This window comes from Canis lupus, chromosome 12 (assembly GCF_003254725.2).
Source record: "Canis lupus dingo isolate Sandy chromosome 12, ASM325472v2, whole genome shotgun sequence".
Classification (NCBI taxonomy): Eukaryota; Metazoa; Chordata; class Mammalia; order Carnivora; family Canidae; genus Canis; species Canis lupus.
The window spans coordinates 2,832,658-2,848,513 of NC_064254.1; the positions used below are offsets into that span (position 1 = coordinate 2,832,658).

General features: G+C 52.6%; 2 protein-coding genes across 3 annotated transcripts; both read right to left on the minus strand.

Annotated features, from left to right (window-relative positions):
* Positions 1 to 450: 450 nt before the first annotated feature.
* LOC112641396 (TAP binding protein) lies at positions 451 to 11,991 on the minus strand. Of its 2 annotated transcripts, XM_025418405.3 has the most exons (8): positions 11,769 to 11,990; positions 11,476 to 11,646; positions 11,008 to 11,268; positions 3,714 to 4,112; positions 2,983 to 3,324; positions 2,789 to 2,878; positions 2,640 to 2,677; positions 451 to 1,562 (listed from the first exon to the last, which is right to left on the minus strand). In XM_025418405.3, the coding sequence occupies exons 1-8, from the start codon at positions 11,803 to 11,805 to the stop codon at positions 1,551 to 1,553; spliced, it is 1,350 nt and encodes a 449-aa protein (XP_025274190.1). In that variant the 5' UTR covers positions 11,806 to 11,990; the 3' UTR covers positions 451 to 1,550. The 2 variants fall into 2 exon arrangements, with proteins under 2 accessions (XP_025274190.1, XP_048947968.1); XM_049092011.1 differs by lacking the exon at positions 11,008 to 11,268 and having other exon boundaries at positions 11,769 to 11,991.
* Positions 11,992 to 12,146: 155 nt separating this feature from the next.
* On the minus strand, positions 12,147 to 15,837 carry ZBTB22 (zinc finger and BTB domain containing 22). Its single transcript, XM_025418397.3, has 2 exons — positions 15,391 to 15,837; positions 12,147 to 14,713 (listed from the first exon to the last, which is right to left on the minus strand). Exon 2 carries the CDS (start codon positions 14,642 to 14,644, stop codon positions 12,722 to 12,724), a length of 1,923 nt encoding a protein of 640 aa, XP_025274182.1. The 5' UTR covers positions 14,645 to 14,713; positions 15,391 to 15,837; the 3' UTR covers positions 12,147 to 12,721.
* Between the last annotated feature and the right edge of the window lie 19 nt (positions 15,838 to 15,856).

The window sequence follows — 15,856 nt, forward strand, 5'->3', positions numbered from 1 at the left end:
AGCGCCGCCTTCAGCTCAGGCCCTGATCCTGGAGTCCGGGGATCGAGTCCTGCATCGGGCTCCCTGCGAGGAGCCTGCTTCTCCCTCTGCCTGTGTCTCTGCCTCTCTGTGTCTCATGAATCAATAAATAAAATCTTTAAAAAAAAAAAAAAAGAGAAGGGACCAGAGGTGGTTGTTAAGAGCCTGTGCTCCCTTGCCAGGGGGACCCGTGGGGTGGAAGGAGACACCCTGTTGGGAGCATAGGACACAACTTTATTCCCGCACGATTAATTTTTTTTTTTTTTTTATTTATGATAGTCACAGAGAGAGACAGAGAGAGAGGCAGAGACATAGGCAGAGGGAGAAGCAGGCTCCATGCAGGGAGCCTGACATGGGATTCGATCCCGGGTCTCCAGGATCGTGCCCTGGGCCAAAGGCAGGCGCTAAACCGCTGCGCCACCCAGGGATCCCTATTCCCGCACGATTAGACCCGCTTCGGTCTAATTGACCGTCCTCCCTTGGAGGTCCCTAGTCCGAGCTGCCACTTCCTTCCTCCAGTAGTTACTTCGTCCAACACTGGCTTTCAAATACAGAGGACGAAAAAAGGACTAATGTTTGCGTTGAGCGCCCTCCAGCGGGCACCGGGCCGGTGCGGGAGCAGGGACCACGCGGCGGACGGACGGACACGTTCCTGCCTCTGAGGAACCGGCAGTCCCGGGAGCGGACCTCTAACAAGGATTCGCACATCTAACAAGGACATCTAACAAGGATTCGCACAATCATTCAAATACAAGTGTGGTGAACCGCACAGGAGGGACACGCGGCGGTGTGAGGGAATGAGGCTGACCTGGTCTGCAGCCCAAGAAGGGCGAGGGGTGGACCTGACATACGGAACAGACGGGGAAGGTGGGAGCCACTGGAAAAGAGAAATGACGTTCGGTGAGATGAACACTGAGGAAAGGGCTGGAGGGCACCAGGTGGGGTTGTAGGGGCAGGCAGTGGCTCCAGCCCCGGAGATGCATAGCAGGACAAGAATGGGTTTGGCTTCTAGGGCACTGGTTCTCAGGTGTGGCCCTTGTCCCAGAGGTCCTGGAGACTATTTCAGTGGGTGTGCAAAGTTAAGACTATTGGTAACAATACTAAAATGTTCCTTGCCTCTTTCACTCTCTCCAAAGAAATGCACCCTGGAGCTTTCCAGAAGCTGCATGCTGATATCCTTGTCCTCACAACTAATGGAACATGTTCTTGCGTATTCTTTTGTTAAATTTTTCTCCGTTGTAAGTTCTGGTAGCATAAATATCTGTAGTTTGTCACCCACATAACCGAAAGCTCTTTAGCGTCCTTGACGCTTTTTAAGCAGTCCTGAGACTTAAAGAATTTGAGAACCACTGCACTGCCTTAGCACTCTAAGAAAGGAAATGCTACAGATTTGTATCCTCTGAAAAAGCATTCCAGCCATTCTGTGGAGAGAGATTGGAGGGAGCAAGATGATGGTGTACAATTTGGGGGAGCTACTCCAGTAGCTCAGGCCAGAGATGGTGGCAGCTTCCCCAGGATGGTGGTGAGTGGCCTCACTGTGCTTTCTGGAAGAAAAATAAAACGAGGTGAGGAATTCCAGGTTTTAGAAAGAGAGGTGAAATTGAAATGCTCATGATCAGGGTCACCTGGGTGGCTCAGTGGTTGAGCACCCTGCCTTCAGCTCAGGGCATGATGCCAGGGTCCTGGGATTGAGTCCCACATCGGGCTCCCTGCGTGGAGACTGCTTCTCCCTTTGCCTGTGTCTCTGCCTCTCTGTGTGTGTCTTTCATGAATAAATACATAAAATCTTTGAAAAAAGAAATGCTCACGATCAGTCCAGAGGTAAATGAACCCTCGTGAGCACAGAGGGCAGCAGAACGGTCTCTGTGGGTTTTCTGCTTGGCACACACAGCGCCGAGTGATTTTGCCTAATCCTCCCAACAGCCCTCTGAGGCTCTGCTGTCTGTACAGTAGCCACCACCCACATGTGTCTGTGCAACATTCGAAATGTGGCCAGTCTGAACTGACAGGAGCTGACAGTTTATTTTTTTATTTTTTAAAAAGATTTTATTTATTTATTCATGACAGATAGAGAGAGAGGCAGAGACACGGGCAGAGGAAGAAGCAGGCTCTGTGCAGGGAGCCCGATGTGGGTCTCGATCCCGGGTCTCCAGGATCATACCCTGGGCTGAAGACAGGCGCTTAAACTGCTGAGCCACCCAGGGTGCCCAGGAGCTGACAGTTTAAAAGAAGCACCTGTTTTAGGTGACTTAGAACAGAAATACTAAAATTTCTTATATTGAGTACATGTTACATGATAACATTTTGGATATATTAGATGAAATAAATGGTATTATTAATATTACCTGTTACTACCTTTTTATTGTGGCTACTAGATTATTTAAATTAACATACATGGCTGGCATCATACTGTCGGACAGTGCTGCCTAAGTAATTTTTTTATCTTGACACTCAAGGAACTGAGGTATGAAGTAGAATACTTAAGGTGGCAGGAGTTAACCCAGGTCTGTGAATTCCAAGTTCTGCCCCCCCCCACCCCATGCCAGCAGGCTCCCTCCATGGGTGAGAAGTTCCAAGAGGAGCTCAAATGACAACGGAAAGAAAAGGAAGAGGCCTGTTACCTTCTCCTTTGGATCTTTTGAAGTAGATCTGGAGGCAGCTGTGGAGAGAGATTAAGAAGGGTTGGGATGGAGGTGTGGTAGGGTAGATAGGTGTCAGGCTTCTGGGAGTAGGCAGGGACTGTCACTGTGGCAATGAGAGTCACACTTACCCACCCAGCCCAGCGCTTTGATGAGCCCGAGGAGGAGAAAGGCAGACAGGAAGAGGCCCACGCTGTCCTCCAGGGAGGGCCCAGAGAGTCCTGGCAGGTGGAAGTGGGGAAGAGTAAACTCTGTAGTATCCTCCTGAACCCCTGGACCCCCACCACCCCACCCCTGGCTGCTCGATTACCCTTCTGGCTCCTACCTGCCACCTCCAGGGTGACTTCTGCACTGCGCCCCAAGGTGGGCAAGGTTGGGTGGTGGACACGACAGGCATAGCGCGCTCCATGGTGCTTGGCTGTGACTGGGATGGGCTGCAGGTGCGCAGAGAGGCTGACAGAGCCATCTGAGTGGTGGCGCAGGGCGGAGAGCCAGCTCTGCCCCTCAGCCTTCTGAAAGCTGCCTTCTGGGCCACCCCGGAGCTCCCATTCCACCTCCAGGCCCTTGGCAGGATAGAAGCGGGACACAAGGCAGAGCAACTCGGGGGGTGCCTCCCCAGGGGCAGCCCAGACAAGAGGTGCCGGTGTCAAGGATATTTTGGGGGGCTCTGGGGAGAAAATAGGAAAGGAGCATGGGGGAATCAATCCACATTTGTCTCTATCAGTTTGCCCTATGGCTTCCCCCAAACTGAGGTGGTTTGGTTTTTTTCTTCCAGGATGGGGAACCCACAGTCTCCCCACTGGTGCTTCACAGGAAACCCCATGCTGAAACCCATATTCTCAAGGATCCTGTTCCTCATATTTGGGAACCTTCATCCCAGTCACTTAAATTCCCAGGGACCTCTACCCATTGCCTTTCTGATTCCCAAGGATCCCAGTCTACCTCCTGCCATTCACCCAGCACCCTCTTCTCCCCCATCCTTCCTCCATTATGGTATGGCCATTATCAAGTGCCCACCTTTGCTTTACCCATGGGGATCCCTGTACCCCAACTCACTCTGTACAGAAAGCTCCAGGGCAACCTGCCCTTGCAGGTATGGCAGGTGTACAGTGGCCAGATAGGTGCCCTCCTGGAAAGGCTGTACTGCAGGCAGCCAGAGGGTCCCGTTTCCAGTCCATGGACCCCATGGATCATCATCATCCCAGGCGGCAAATGCCACTGCCCCGTCTTGGGCAGCTGGCATCTGCTCATGCAGCCCTGGAGTTGCAGCCAGGAGTAGGTGCCCTTTTCCCAGGTGCTGGCGTCGCCATTCCAGCCCAAAGGGAGGGGGACCTGGGGCCAGTGATGCAGCAGCCTCAGAGATGGAGGGCATGTAGGCAAATCTCAAGTCCAGCAGAGCATCTTGTCCCAGTTGGATCTGAGCGATGGGGCTGTAGGTGAGGACAGTCAGCACAGCTGGGGAAGAGGAGGAGAGGAGGGAGTAGAAGGGGCATGAAGGAGAGAAACAAAGAGGAAAGAAATAGAGAAACAGAGTTATAGGGAGGAGTACCCAACTCAAATTCACCCACCCCTCAGAGGACCCCTCCTTTTCCGATACCAAACCATCTTCTAGTCTTTCTTCTAGTCTTCCCTGCAAATCCCCTTTGTTCTGGGCCTGCGTGCAACCCAGAGCGGCTACACATGAGCAGACAGGTCTAGAGGTGATTAGGAGCAGTGAGTGGATACAGCCTTTGAAGGCTGGTCTGAGCACCCAGCCCACTCAAGTTCTGGGGACAGTGGGCTCTGAGTGCACTTCCAACACAGCCTGAACCAGTCCAGTCTCCATGCACCACCTGTGAAGAACCAGGCCTTTCTTGGTTTGCTGGTAAAGACTGTGATGACTCAGGGCTGTCAATCCTCTGGTGCTGTATAGAGTACTTATTGACTCTGGAAGGTTCTGGCTCTAGCCTAGACCCAAACAGACATCTATGCTCTACTGAGGCAGGGTATGCCAATTAAGTGCCTGGAGCCCGCCCTCCCTGGTTAATCCCAACTCTGCCGCTATTTATATGACCTTATAGGCTAGTTATTTTTTTATTTTTATTTTTTTTAGCTATTTTTTTTTAATTTTTATTTATGATAGTCACAGACAGAGAGAGAGAGAGGCAGAGACACAGGCAGAGGGAGAAGCAGGCTCCATGCACCGGGAGCCCGACATGGGATTCGATCCTGGGTCTCCAGGATCGCGCCCTGGGCCAAAGACAGGCGCTAAACCGCTGCGCCACCCAGGGATCCCTTTAGTTATTTTTTTTTTTAAGTTTTATTTATTTATTCATGAGAGACAGAGAGGCAGAGACGTAGGCAGAGGGAGAAGTAGGCTCGATCCTGGGTCCTGGGATCACGAGGCCAGTTATTTCATGTTGCCATGGCTCAGCTTCATCTCCTAAATAATGAGATAATAATATGATAATAATACGTATCTCATGGCATTGTAATGCAGGTTAAATGATTTAATGCCTCTGGTTACCCAGATTTATTCAGTTCCTGATTCTGGATAACAAAGACACCTATATGTGAAGTGCTTAGAACAGTACCTAGAATACAGTAAGTCCACCAAGTGTTTGCTGGGATTACACCTAACCATCTATTAGACCAACTTAATGTGCCCCAACTCAACAGCATCTCTGCAACATTCCCTCACCCCGCTCCAAAAGTCCACTCTCCCTGCCTTGTGGAAAGATCAACCCCTACTCTGGACGCTAAGGGAAAATACTTAGAGTCACTCATTCTCTCACTCAACTAATACTTACTAAGCACCTATGATACTCAAGGTAGAGGACAGCAGTGAATGAGACAGGCAGTCCCTGCCCTCATGTTTCTTACAGTTTAGTAAGGGAGACAGATGAGCAAATTGCCAAATATAACATACCACCTGCTGTCCCCACCAGGCCCTAATTGTCTTCCAGATAGATTCTCACCTCTGACTCCAACTCAAGTTCTCACCAACATTTGTTAGGACAATGACAACCTCCTCTTGGGTCTTCCTTATCTTCAGTCTCTCTCTTCTTCAATCCATATTCTGCACAGTGTGACTACAAGTCTAAGCCGTTCACATGCCTGTTTAAAAAAACCGAGCTACCAGGATGCCTGGGTGGCCCAGGGTTAAGCGTCAGCCTTTGGCTCAGGTCATGAACAGGACCCATCTTTAGAATATGCTCGATCAATGTTAGGTGTTGCTATTTTCATTACTGCCACCATCATCCTCGTGGACTTGCTGGGTATCTCAGCAAAATCATTCCATCTGTATTTTTCTCATTAGTCCAATGATCTGTTCCTTGCCTACCTTTGTAAGAATCAAGTAAAATAGGGGATCCCTGGATGGCTCAGCGGTTTAGTGCCTGCCTTTGGCCCAGGGCGTGATCCTGGAGTCTCGGGATCAAGTCCCACATCGGGCTCCCTGCATGGAGTCTGCTTCTCCCTCTGCCTGTGTCTCTGCCTCTCTCTCTCTCTCTCTCTGTGTGACTATCATAAATAAATAAAAATTTATTTAAAAAAAAGAATCAAGTAAAATAGCAGGCTTTTGGGGAGATGGCACGTGCCAGCACACACACACATTATTATACATAAGACTTCTGATAGTTCACTGTCACCTATAAAGCCCAGATCTCAGGGTATTTGATGATCCAGCCCAGGCCCCAACTCACCTTTCCAGACTTCTCTTGCATCCTAAGAACTGGCTCCAAAGAATCCCTTTCTTGAAACTAGTAGAAATTCTAATCATAAGGCCTTTCTTTGCTTTGGTCTAACTCAGTTCCCTGCCTATTGTCTCCCAAACATCTAAGTATTCCATGTCCCCCAAGGTCAGTTCCATAACTACTTCTTCCCCGAAATGTCAGTCCTTCCTGTAAAAGTAGTCTTTCTTCTCTTGTGACACTGTAATTTTTAATCCTAGTTTAACTCCTACAAGGTTAAACTTCTCTCAACCTCATGGGACAGTTTTTTTCAATAAAGTAAAACCAGGGGTGCCTAGGTGGCTCAGTCGGTGAAGCGTCTGCCTTTGGCTCAAGTCATGATCCTGGGGTCCTGGGATCGAGCCCTGCATAGGGCTCCCTGCTCTGCTTCTCCCTCTCCCTCTGTCTCCTGCTCCTCCTGCTTGTGCTCTTGGTCTCTGTGTCAAATAAAGAAATAATCTTTTTTAAAAATAAATAAAAAATAAACTTCATTTCTCAAAATCCAGACACAAATTTTAAATTATTACAAATGATTCATGAGATGAATAAACAAAATCCGAAGATTTTACAGTTTAACCCTCAAGCTAACAGTGCTCTTTAATGTGGGTTGAAGGAGCAATTTTAGACCTGCATCCCACAAACCTGTCTTGAAAAATACAAATGTTAAGCACAACAGGGCCAGAACACGAAGGAAATCTGTACCTGTTTTTACATCACAGAGATTTTCGCTTTTCTGTTAATAAAGTGAACGGTAGACAACTATTATAAAGTGTTAGTGAAAAAAAAAATGTAAGCTCAAATTTAATCAAGTTTCTAGAACTGTCAATTGGCAGGAAGTATGGAGGACAGGAATAAGAGGAAAATGACACAATGAGGAGACAGTTGACCAAAGACAGAACATGGGAAGTTCTGCTGAACAAGTGATAAACCACTAGCATTTAGGGAGTGCAGGGCAATTATAGAATAAAGGAGACTTGGGCAGCCCAGGTGGCTCAGTGGTTTAGCGCTGCTTTCAGCCTAGGGTGTGACCCAGGATCGAGTCCCACGTCGGGCTCCCTGCATGCAGCCTGCTTCTCCCTCTGCCTATGTCTCTGCCTCTCTCTGTCTCTCTCTGTGTCTCTCATGAATAAATAAATAAAATATTTAAAAAAAAAAAGAATAAAGGAGACTTAGACAAAATTGCTGTGAACTGAGTTCTGTGGGACCCCCTCAAGTTCGTATGTTGAAGCTTTAATTCCCATGTGACTATACTGTTGACCCTTAAACAACACAGGTTTGAACTGCAATGGTCCACTTATATGTGGGAGTTTTTGTACAGTACAGTACTACAAATGCATATTCTCTTCCTTATGATTAATTTTCTTAATAACTCTTTTCTCTAGCTTACTTTATTATAAGAGTACTGTATGTAATATATATAACATATAAAATATGTGTTAATCAACTGTTTACATTATTGGTAAGGTTTCCAGTCAACAGTAGGCTATGAGTGGTTAAGTTTCGGGGGAGTCAAATGGATTCAGATTTTCGACTGCTGGGGGTGGGGTCAGTGCCTCTAACCTCCCACCATACACACATGCACAGTTATTCAAGAGTAAACTGTATTTGGAGACAGGGGCTGTGAAGAGGTGATCATGGTCAAATGAGATCATTAACACAGGGCTCTAACCTTATATGCTGGTGTTCTGTTAAGCAGAGGAAGAAACAGCAAAGCTCACTTTCTTTCCTTCATGTGAGGACACAGCCAGAAGTGGCCATGTGCAACCACAACGGGAGAGCTCTTATCAGACACCAACCCTGAGAGCATTTTGATCTTAGACTTGATCTTGGACTTCTAGCCTCTAGAACTGTGACAAAATAAATTTAAGGTATCCAGTCGATGATATTTTGTTATGGCAACCCAAGCAGATGCAAGAACCAAATGTAAAATATAGAGACCTGTTTGGTTTGCTATGACAATATTTTTTAAGCCCTTATTTGATAGAGATTCTTACTGAAGTACTTATGAATAAAATCATATGGTGCCTGGTATAAATTTCAAAACAAGAAAATAGGTGGGAGGAGGGTCAGCAAAACAATGTGGTAAAGCCTAATAACTACACAAGTGAGTGGGTGATTGGTCTATGGGGGTTCATTAGACCATTCTCTCTACTTTCATGTGTCTTTGAAATTTTCCATTACAATGTTTTAAAAGAACAATGAGATTTTAAAAACCATACACGTGAAGTATAGTAGGACAGTGTATTTGTCAATAAACATTTTGAAGTATTTGATAAGAAATACTGTATAAATGTATATTAGGAAAAATACCAATGATCTGTGCCCCTAGGAAGATTCCTTTTTAAAATTTACATTAAAACAACAACTTTCATTTTCTTCAATCTCTAATCAAGTAGAAATGCTTGAAAAGGAAGACCGAGCACAGCAACTAGTTTTTACCCCCAGGTTTGGGTCTATAAGAAGCAGAAAATTGTCCCACTGGGCACTCCTACGGCTCCTATCTGCACTTCTCTTATGGCCCAAATTGTCTTCCACTCTACAATTAGCCATTATAAATCTACTGAGAACCTTGAGAGCAGAATCTGATCACCTTCGTGACCCTTAAAAGTGCCCAAGGCCACCTCAGAGATTCTGATTTAATTTGCCTGTTGTGGGACAATTCAGTGTCATTTAGAAACTTCCAAGACAGGGGCATGTGGGTATTTAAGTTGGTGGTTAAGTGTCTACCTTTGGCTCAGGTCTTGATCCTAGGCTCCCTGCTCAGCGGGGAGTCTGCTCTCTCCTTCTGCCCTTCTTCCTGCTTGTGTTCTCTCAATAAATAAAATCTTTAAAAAAAATAAAATAAAATAAAGAAAAAGAAAGAGAAACAAACAAAAAAACTTCCAAAAGGACTCTTACTTGCAGCCTGGATTGAGAACCAACTGGGGCCTAATTTCTTCTTGGTGCTAATAAATATTGAACCAGTGAATTAATTAACCAAGTGTCTCCCCTGAGAGTCACAACAACAGAAAAGCAGCAGGAAATAGCATCCACATTTTACAGTTGGAAAAACAGACTCAGAATGAAAAGCCTCTTCTCACCCCCACCTCAGTGAAGCCAGCAGGCCTGGGAGATACTCCTCCCCACTGGAGAGAGCTATAATCCCCATAGTTTGCCTCTGCCCTGCCCAGGGTGAGGCCTGGCAACCAAGAACGTCAATGTAGACAGAGGTGATGGGTGGGTGCTGAGTCCCTTTCCCTGGTCCTGTGGGTGATTCACTCTCTGGGCGGGGGTAGGGGGGTGGGCGGGTGGGGGGGGGTGGGAAGAAGGTAGTGGGGGGGGAAGGGAGGGGTTAGCTTGCCAGTTGTGCTGTGTTGTTTACAAAAATCATACAAGAGGCATCTGGCTGGCTCAGAGGAGCATGTGGCTCTTGATCTCGGAGTCTTGAGTTTGAGCCCGGCGTTGAGTGAAGAGACTACTTAAATACATATATACATACATAAACTTTAAATAAACTTTAAAAAAGCTCACAGGACTGCGAGAAGCCAATGACTGTTCATATCCTACCCACCCTCTGCCATGAGAAGGGTGAGCTCCGAGGTGCCCCATTCCTTTTTTTTTTTTTTTTTTTAACATTGTATTTATTTGACAGAGAGAGAGGGCACAAATAGGCAGAGAGAGGGCAGCCCCGGTGGCGCAGCGGTTTAGCGCCGCCGGCAGCCGAGGGTGTGATCCTGGAGACCCGGATAGAGTCCCTTGTCGGGCTCCTTGCATGGAGCCTGCTTCTCCCTCTGCCTGTGTCTCTGCCTCTCTCTCTCTCTCTCTCTCTCTCTGTATGTCTCTCATGAATAAATTAAAACACACACACACACACAAGTAGGCAGAGAGAGAGAGAAGCAGGCTCCCTGCCTGGCAGGGAGCCTGATGCAGGGCTGCATCCCAGGACCCTGGGATCCAGACCTGAGCCAAGGCAGAAGCTAACCCACTGACCCACCCAGGCGCCCCCTAGGCACCCCATTCTTGCTCTATCTGCCCACTCCCTCCTGCCTCAGCTCGGCAAACCGCCTTGCACCGTGCAATAAGCAGCGCTTGCAGTGGGAAGCTGTCTCTCCGGCCCAGTGCAGCCCCACCACTTGGCGGCCACAGACTCAGGGCATCCGCACGAGCCATGGAAAGGGGCTGGCAAGGAAGGCCCACGCGCTAGAGCGCTAGAGCGCTAGAGCCTTTGTTGCTCTGCGGGGTGCCACAGTTCCAGAAGCGGGCACGGGCGGGGCTTGACCGGTAGTTTCTGAAACAGGGTTAACCACCAAGACGGCAGTGTCTACCTAGCAGGACACAGATCTGGGAGGAGAAGAGAAAAAGAGTTCCTTCTTTTGGGGGGCTTCTGAGCCCCTCAACCCCATCCCCATACAAGTTCCTCAAGGTAGCAAGGAGTCCGACTCTGTCCGAAGCCCCGTCCCCAACAGAGGGTTGCGCTTGTTTGCTCGAAACCCCTCGGGAGCTAGAAGCGGTGGAGACCGCAGCTCTAATCGCAGCGGAACCGCCTCGCTTTACCAATCAGGAAACTAAGCCCCGATTGGGCGAGGGGGCTCGCAGCGCGAGTCCCGCCAGACCCAGGCCCTCAGCGGCCCGCGTTCCTCCCACCTCCCCTCCCCAGCTACCTGTCGCCGAAGTGAAGAGCGCAGGCTCGGGCTGAGGCTCGGACTGCGGTCTCAGGAGGCAGGAGAGGCTGAAGATCGGGCTGAGCACACTGGCCATGAGCCACGCCCCGTCCAGGGCCCGCGGGCAGCTCCGCCCCGGGGTCAGGCCACGGGCCCACCTCGCCGAGGCGGGCAGCGGGATGAAGCGGCTGAGCTCGCAGTGTGGCGGGGGGGCGTCCGAGGGGTACCTCCTGACGGCGGCCTGGAGGGTTCCCGCGGGGTCTGTGCGCGGAGAAGGGAGTCGGTGCCGCCGTTCCCGCCGGCAACGGGCGGGGAGGGCAGGTCCCGGGAATTCCAAACGCACAAACTGCCCGGTAGCGAGAGTTTAGAGGCAATCTGACCTCACTTTACAGGGGAAACTGAGGCCCGAGGTCACAGCGCGACCTCAAGGGCAGGGACAGAGCGGAGGGCGAGTCCGGAACGACTCACCGTGCACTTTGAGGTAGAGCTCGGGTTCGAGGTCCGGCCGCGGGGGTGGAGTGCCCGGGCCCTGGCGCAGCAGCAGGGCCGCGGGTTTCTTGGCCAGGCGGCCCCCGCCCGCATCCTCCACCATCCAGCACTCTATCACCGCCGGGCCCGCCGAGACGGCCGTCCCCAAGGCTGCGGAGAGGGGCGCGGGTGAGGGGGCGCCCCACGCCCTGGGTCCGAGGCTGGCGCGCGGTGGGCTCACCTCCCTCCGCCCACCCCTGGCTCTCGGGCAAAGGGTTTCGGGGTTCGCTCACCCGACGCCACGGCGAGGAGCAGAGATAGGGGCTTCATGGCGCCGCGATCAGCTCAGCCCCGGAGCTTCCACTTCCCCCTTCACTTTCGCTTTCCTTGAAAGGGCGGGGAGAGGCGGAGAAATACCCGCTCCGGTCCGGTGAGGGCACGTGGGCGGCAGGGCTCCCCAAACCTTATCTCCCGCTCGAGACCGGAGACCTCAGCCCCGCCCCGCCCTCTTGGGCCACAAGACACCACCCAGTCCAAGAGCCCTCCCCAACCCTAGGCTCCCCCTCCGTCCCCACCACCCCACCAATCCACTTCCCGGAGTACGGAGACTCCGCCTTCCCCCACCTGCGCCGGGTCCCCAGCAAACACAGAGGGGCTTTCGGTAAGCCGAGTGAAATGACCAATAAATATTTTAATCACCATTTAAAAAAAATAAGATTTAAAATAAAAACCTTATATTCTTACGTCTTCACTCCCTCCTCAATGAGAATCCAGTTGGGGTGGGGGGGGGGCCCAAGGAGGAATCGGAGGGATGAGGGTAGAAATATAGGGCACGTCCTTAGGGAAGTGGGGTAGGTGCTAGGACAAAGGCCTGGTCCCCACAACAACACAAACACAAACTTCAGGTACAGACTACAACCACCTGACCCTTGACCCTGTGACTCCAGGATGCTCCATGGTCCCCCTTTCCCTCCCCCCCACCATATGCGTCCTAGTCTGGAGCTGGGGCTTCAGTGTACCCATCTGAGGGGAAGGAAGGACTTAGTTCCGGGGATACTTCGTGGGAGAGGGGCTGAGGAATGGAATGGAGTGGCTAATGGTGCAATATGGTTCCCCCTCCAGAATATATACAAGTCTGTAGAGATAAGGAAGACATTAAGTGAGGCGGGAGATCACCTGAGGGCCACGGCGGCCTGGCTCAGCCTCCGTTTCCTCAAACCGGAAAGCTACCTCCAGAGCTGCCCCTTCAGTTTGTTCCTCCACCTCCACCAAAGCCCATCTCCACCTTGTGGACGCTGGGTGGGGACCAGACCCTGCGGCTGGACTGGGGCGTGGCCCCACTTGCCTCGTCACCGCTGCCCCCGCCCGCTCCAGGGGACTCTCTCTTGAGGGGCAAGGTTGGCCCGGTGGGCCCCCCGGGTCCTGGCCCGCCCCCGCCCCCGCCCCCAACCAGGCGGTGCCTTCGCTCACAGTGTCCCCGGTGGCGCATGAAGCTGTCTCGCCACATGAACTTCTTGGCGCAGACACCACACTCGTAGGGTTTGAGGCCTGTGTGTGTCTTCATGTGCTCCGTTAGGTGGTGCTTCATCTTAAACTTTTTGTTGCACACGGGGCAGTCAAAGGGCCGCAGGTTGAGGTGCATGTTCACGTGCCGATCACGCATGCTCTTGTGTGAGAACGCCTTCCCACAGTGGCACAAAAAGATCTTATTCCCATCCCCACTGCCTGTCCCTCCGGGGGTTCCCCCAGGACCACCAGGCATGCCCAGGGCCCCTGACGACGTGCCCCCCAGGGTCACCGCCCCGTGTTCAGCCTGGTTCCCTGGTGGCTGGCCTGGAGCCTGTGAGGAAGAGGAAGAGGAAGAGGAGGACGAAGATGATGGGAAAACCAGGATCTGGTTGCCCTGCATGTCCAGGGGAAGCAAGGGCCTTGGAGGGTGGGAGGGGGCATAGGAGGAAGGGGTTGGCCCCCCTGAATCATCAAGCCCTGCTCCAGGACCCCCACCGTCATAGGAGCCAAAGTCATTGGAAGACTCACAGAAATTGACCTGCTCCTCTCCCTTGTCCGGAGGCTCAGTCAGGGTGCGGACATCACTTATGCTTAGGGTGGCCTCCCGTCCTCCCGCCTCGGGAACCCTGGAGCCACCCCCCAGCTCTTCATCTTCATCATCCTCACAGGTCAACACCAGGTCTTCCTCCTCATCCTCTTCCAGATCTGGGTCTTGGGGAACCAGGGGTGCTGGTGCTGGGCTATTTCCACCCCGCTTCACATATACCCAGTGTTTCTGTGGCATGATGCTGGGGGGTGCGTAGGTGGGCCGCCGGAGCCCAGCCCCAGGAACCACAGGACCCCTCTCGTCCCCGCCGTCATGGCACAGCTCATCTGCCTCCAGCAGCAGCTTCCCAGAGGTAGCCCCCCCACTGCCAACCACAGGGGCTGGGAATACAGGGCCACCTCCTCGACGCTCCCCGCTGCCCACCGCAGAAGCTGGAAATGCCTCTTGGGAGGAAGATGAGAAATCAGTGGACTCTCGGGGGCTGAAGTAGTTGCTGCTGCTGGGGGACTGATTCTCACTGGCCCGGCTGGAGGCATGGGAGCGCACGGAGCCCACGGTGGCAGGGACCACAGTGGCCCCACTCCCCGATGGGACCCCAGCACCAGGAACAGTGGCAGAGGTGGCTGCAGCAGGGGTGATGGTGGTGGTAGTGGCTGAGGCCCGGCCTTCGCGGAGGAGTTCAGTGCACTTATCCACGATGTGCCACATTTGGAGCACCGACCCCACTGTGAGAAAGTTGACAATGTCAGCAGCAGCCATGCTGAGACGGCCAGTGTAAGCCGAAGCCAGGACAGTCTCGAAGGCGCCTGGGTCCATGACGCTGGGCAGCGAGATGGAGGTCATGCCCTTGAGTAAAACCTGGTCGTGGAAGTAAGGGGAGGAGGCAGCCAGGACAGCACGATGAGCCCTGAACTCTCGGCCCTGCACACGGATGGACACGTCGCAGAGCTGGCCCTGTAGCCGCTGCTGATTGAGGGACTCCAGAAGGGCACTGGTTACCTCAGGAAAGGACACGTGCACCACTGCAGCTGCAGGCAGGGGCAGTGGGGGCGGAGCCAGTGACAGAGGCAGGGGGAGTGCTGCCCCACTGGGAGAGAGAGGAGATGGCTCCATGGCGTGGAGGGAGGGGTTACCCCCCCAGCCACAGGAACAAGGGAAGGAAAAGGGCGGCCGGGGGGGTCTCTGGGAAGAAAAAGAAAGAAGAAGGATAACATTCCATAATGACACAGCCCTTCACTTTACAGTTTAAAAACATGTTCGTACCCTTTATCTGAGTAGTTCCCCACAACACCCTAAAGTAGGCATTCCTCTCAACCCTATTTGACAGATGAGCAAACCGAGGCTCAGATTACGAGATTATCCAAGATCACACAGCCAGTAACTGGCAGTGCCAGCAAACGCAGATGTCCTGATTCCAAATGCAGTGCTCCTTCCTTGGATATTAAGAGAAGTAAGGTACTCTTGGGGAGTGGGGCGCCTCTCCTCAGAACTCCCCATTTGCCTGAGCGCCTGACTTTCCCAAATCTACCTTACTGGTGTTTTGCACCCTTGTCTTGGGAGGGGGCAAGTCTGTTCCTGTACTAAGAACATCCCTCCCTCCGGATCTATGCCCCCCAGCTCTTTCGCGAGCCAAAGCCCCCCTTTGCCCCCCGGCTTACCTCTAGCCCCGCCCCTTCAAGACACGCCCCGTGGGCTTTCGGCCCCGCCTCTTCAAGACCCACCCCCGTGGCCCTCTCGGCCCCGCCCCTTGTCTACCCCCGCCCACGCTGGACCCCGCCCCCCTCTGCTCCGCCCCAAGCGCTACTTCGACCTCCTCTCCCACCCGGAAGGCGCCCCCAACCCCGCGCGTCCCCGCTTACCGGGCCGCGCGCCCCCGGGCCCCCCCGCCCCTCACTCGGCGGCCAGAGCCGCAGCCTGGGCCCCTCCCGCCGCCATCTTGCGCCGACTCCCTCCGCCCTCCGCCTCCGCTCCGCCTCCCGCCCCTCCGACTTTAAAGGTACAGGCGGGCACCCCTGCCCGTGCCACTAGGCAATACTCGGCCGACTCGTCCACTTCTCCTTTAAAGAACAGCCGCCTCATTCCACCTTAAAGGTACCAGGCCGCTTCTGCCGCTGAAGAACTCAGGACTTGGTGGTTCGGCCGAAGCACTCATTCCCCTTTAATTCTGTAAGCCTGCCCTTCCCATTGGCGAAGGGTCTCGGCCGTCGCTGCTTAGGCCCCGCCCCTGAGCTGTGGCCTTTAGTGGGCTTGCGGGATCTAATCGCCCTGCTGTCCCAGCTTCTGACAGTCCCCCCTGAAGTCCCGCCCCCTTCCTCCGGGCACGGA

What these genes read in the sequence shown, in the direction of transcription:
- ZBTB22 (XM_025418397.3), bottom strand. Translation starts at nt 14,644, where the DNA reads ATGGAGCCATCTCCTCTCTCTCCCAGTGGGGCAGCACTCCCCCTGCCT.
- LOC112641396 (XM_025418405.3), bottom strand. Translation starts at nt 11,805, where the DNA reads ATGAAGCCCCTATCTCTGCTCCTCGCCGTGGCGTCGG. An exon ending in GCTCTACCTCAAAGTGCACG is followed by an intron (nt 11,269 to 11,475) that starts GTGAGTCGTTCC and finishes CTCCGCGCACAG; the next exon opens with ACCCCGCGGGAACCCTCCAG. An exon ending in CAAAGCGCTGGGCTGGGTGG is followed by an intron (nt 2,678 to 2,788) that starts GTAAGTGTGACT and finishes CTCTCTCCACAG; the next exon opens with CTGCCTCCAGATCTACTTCA.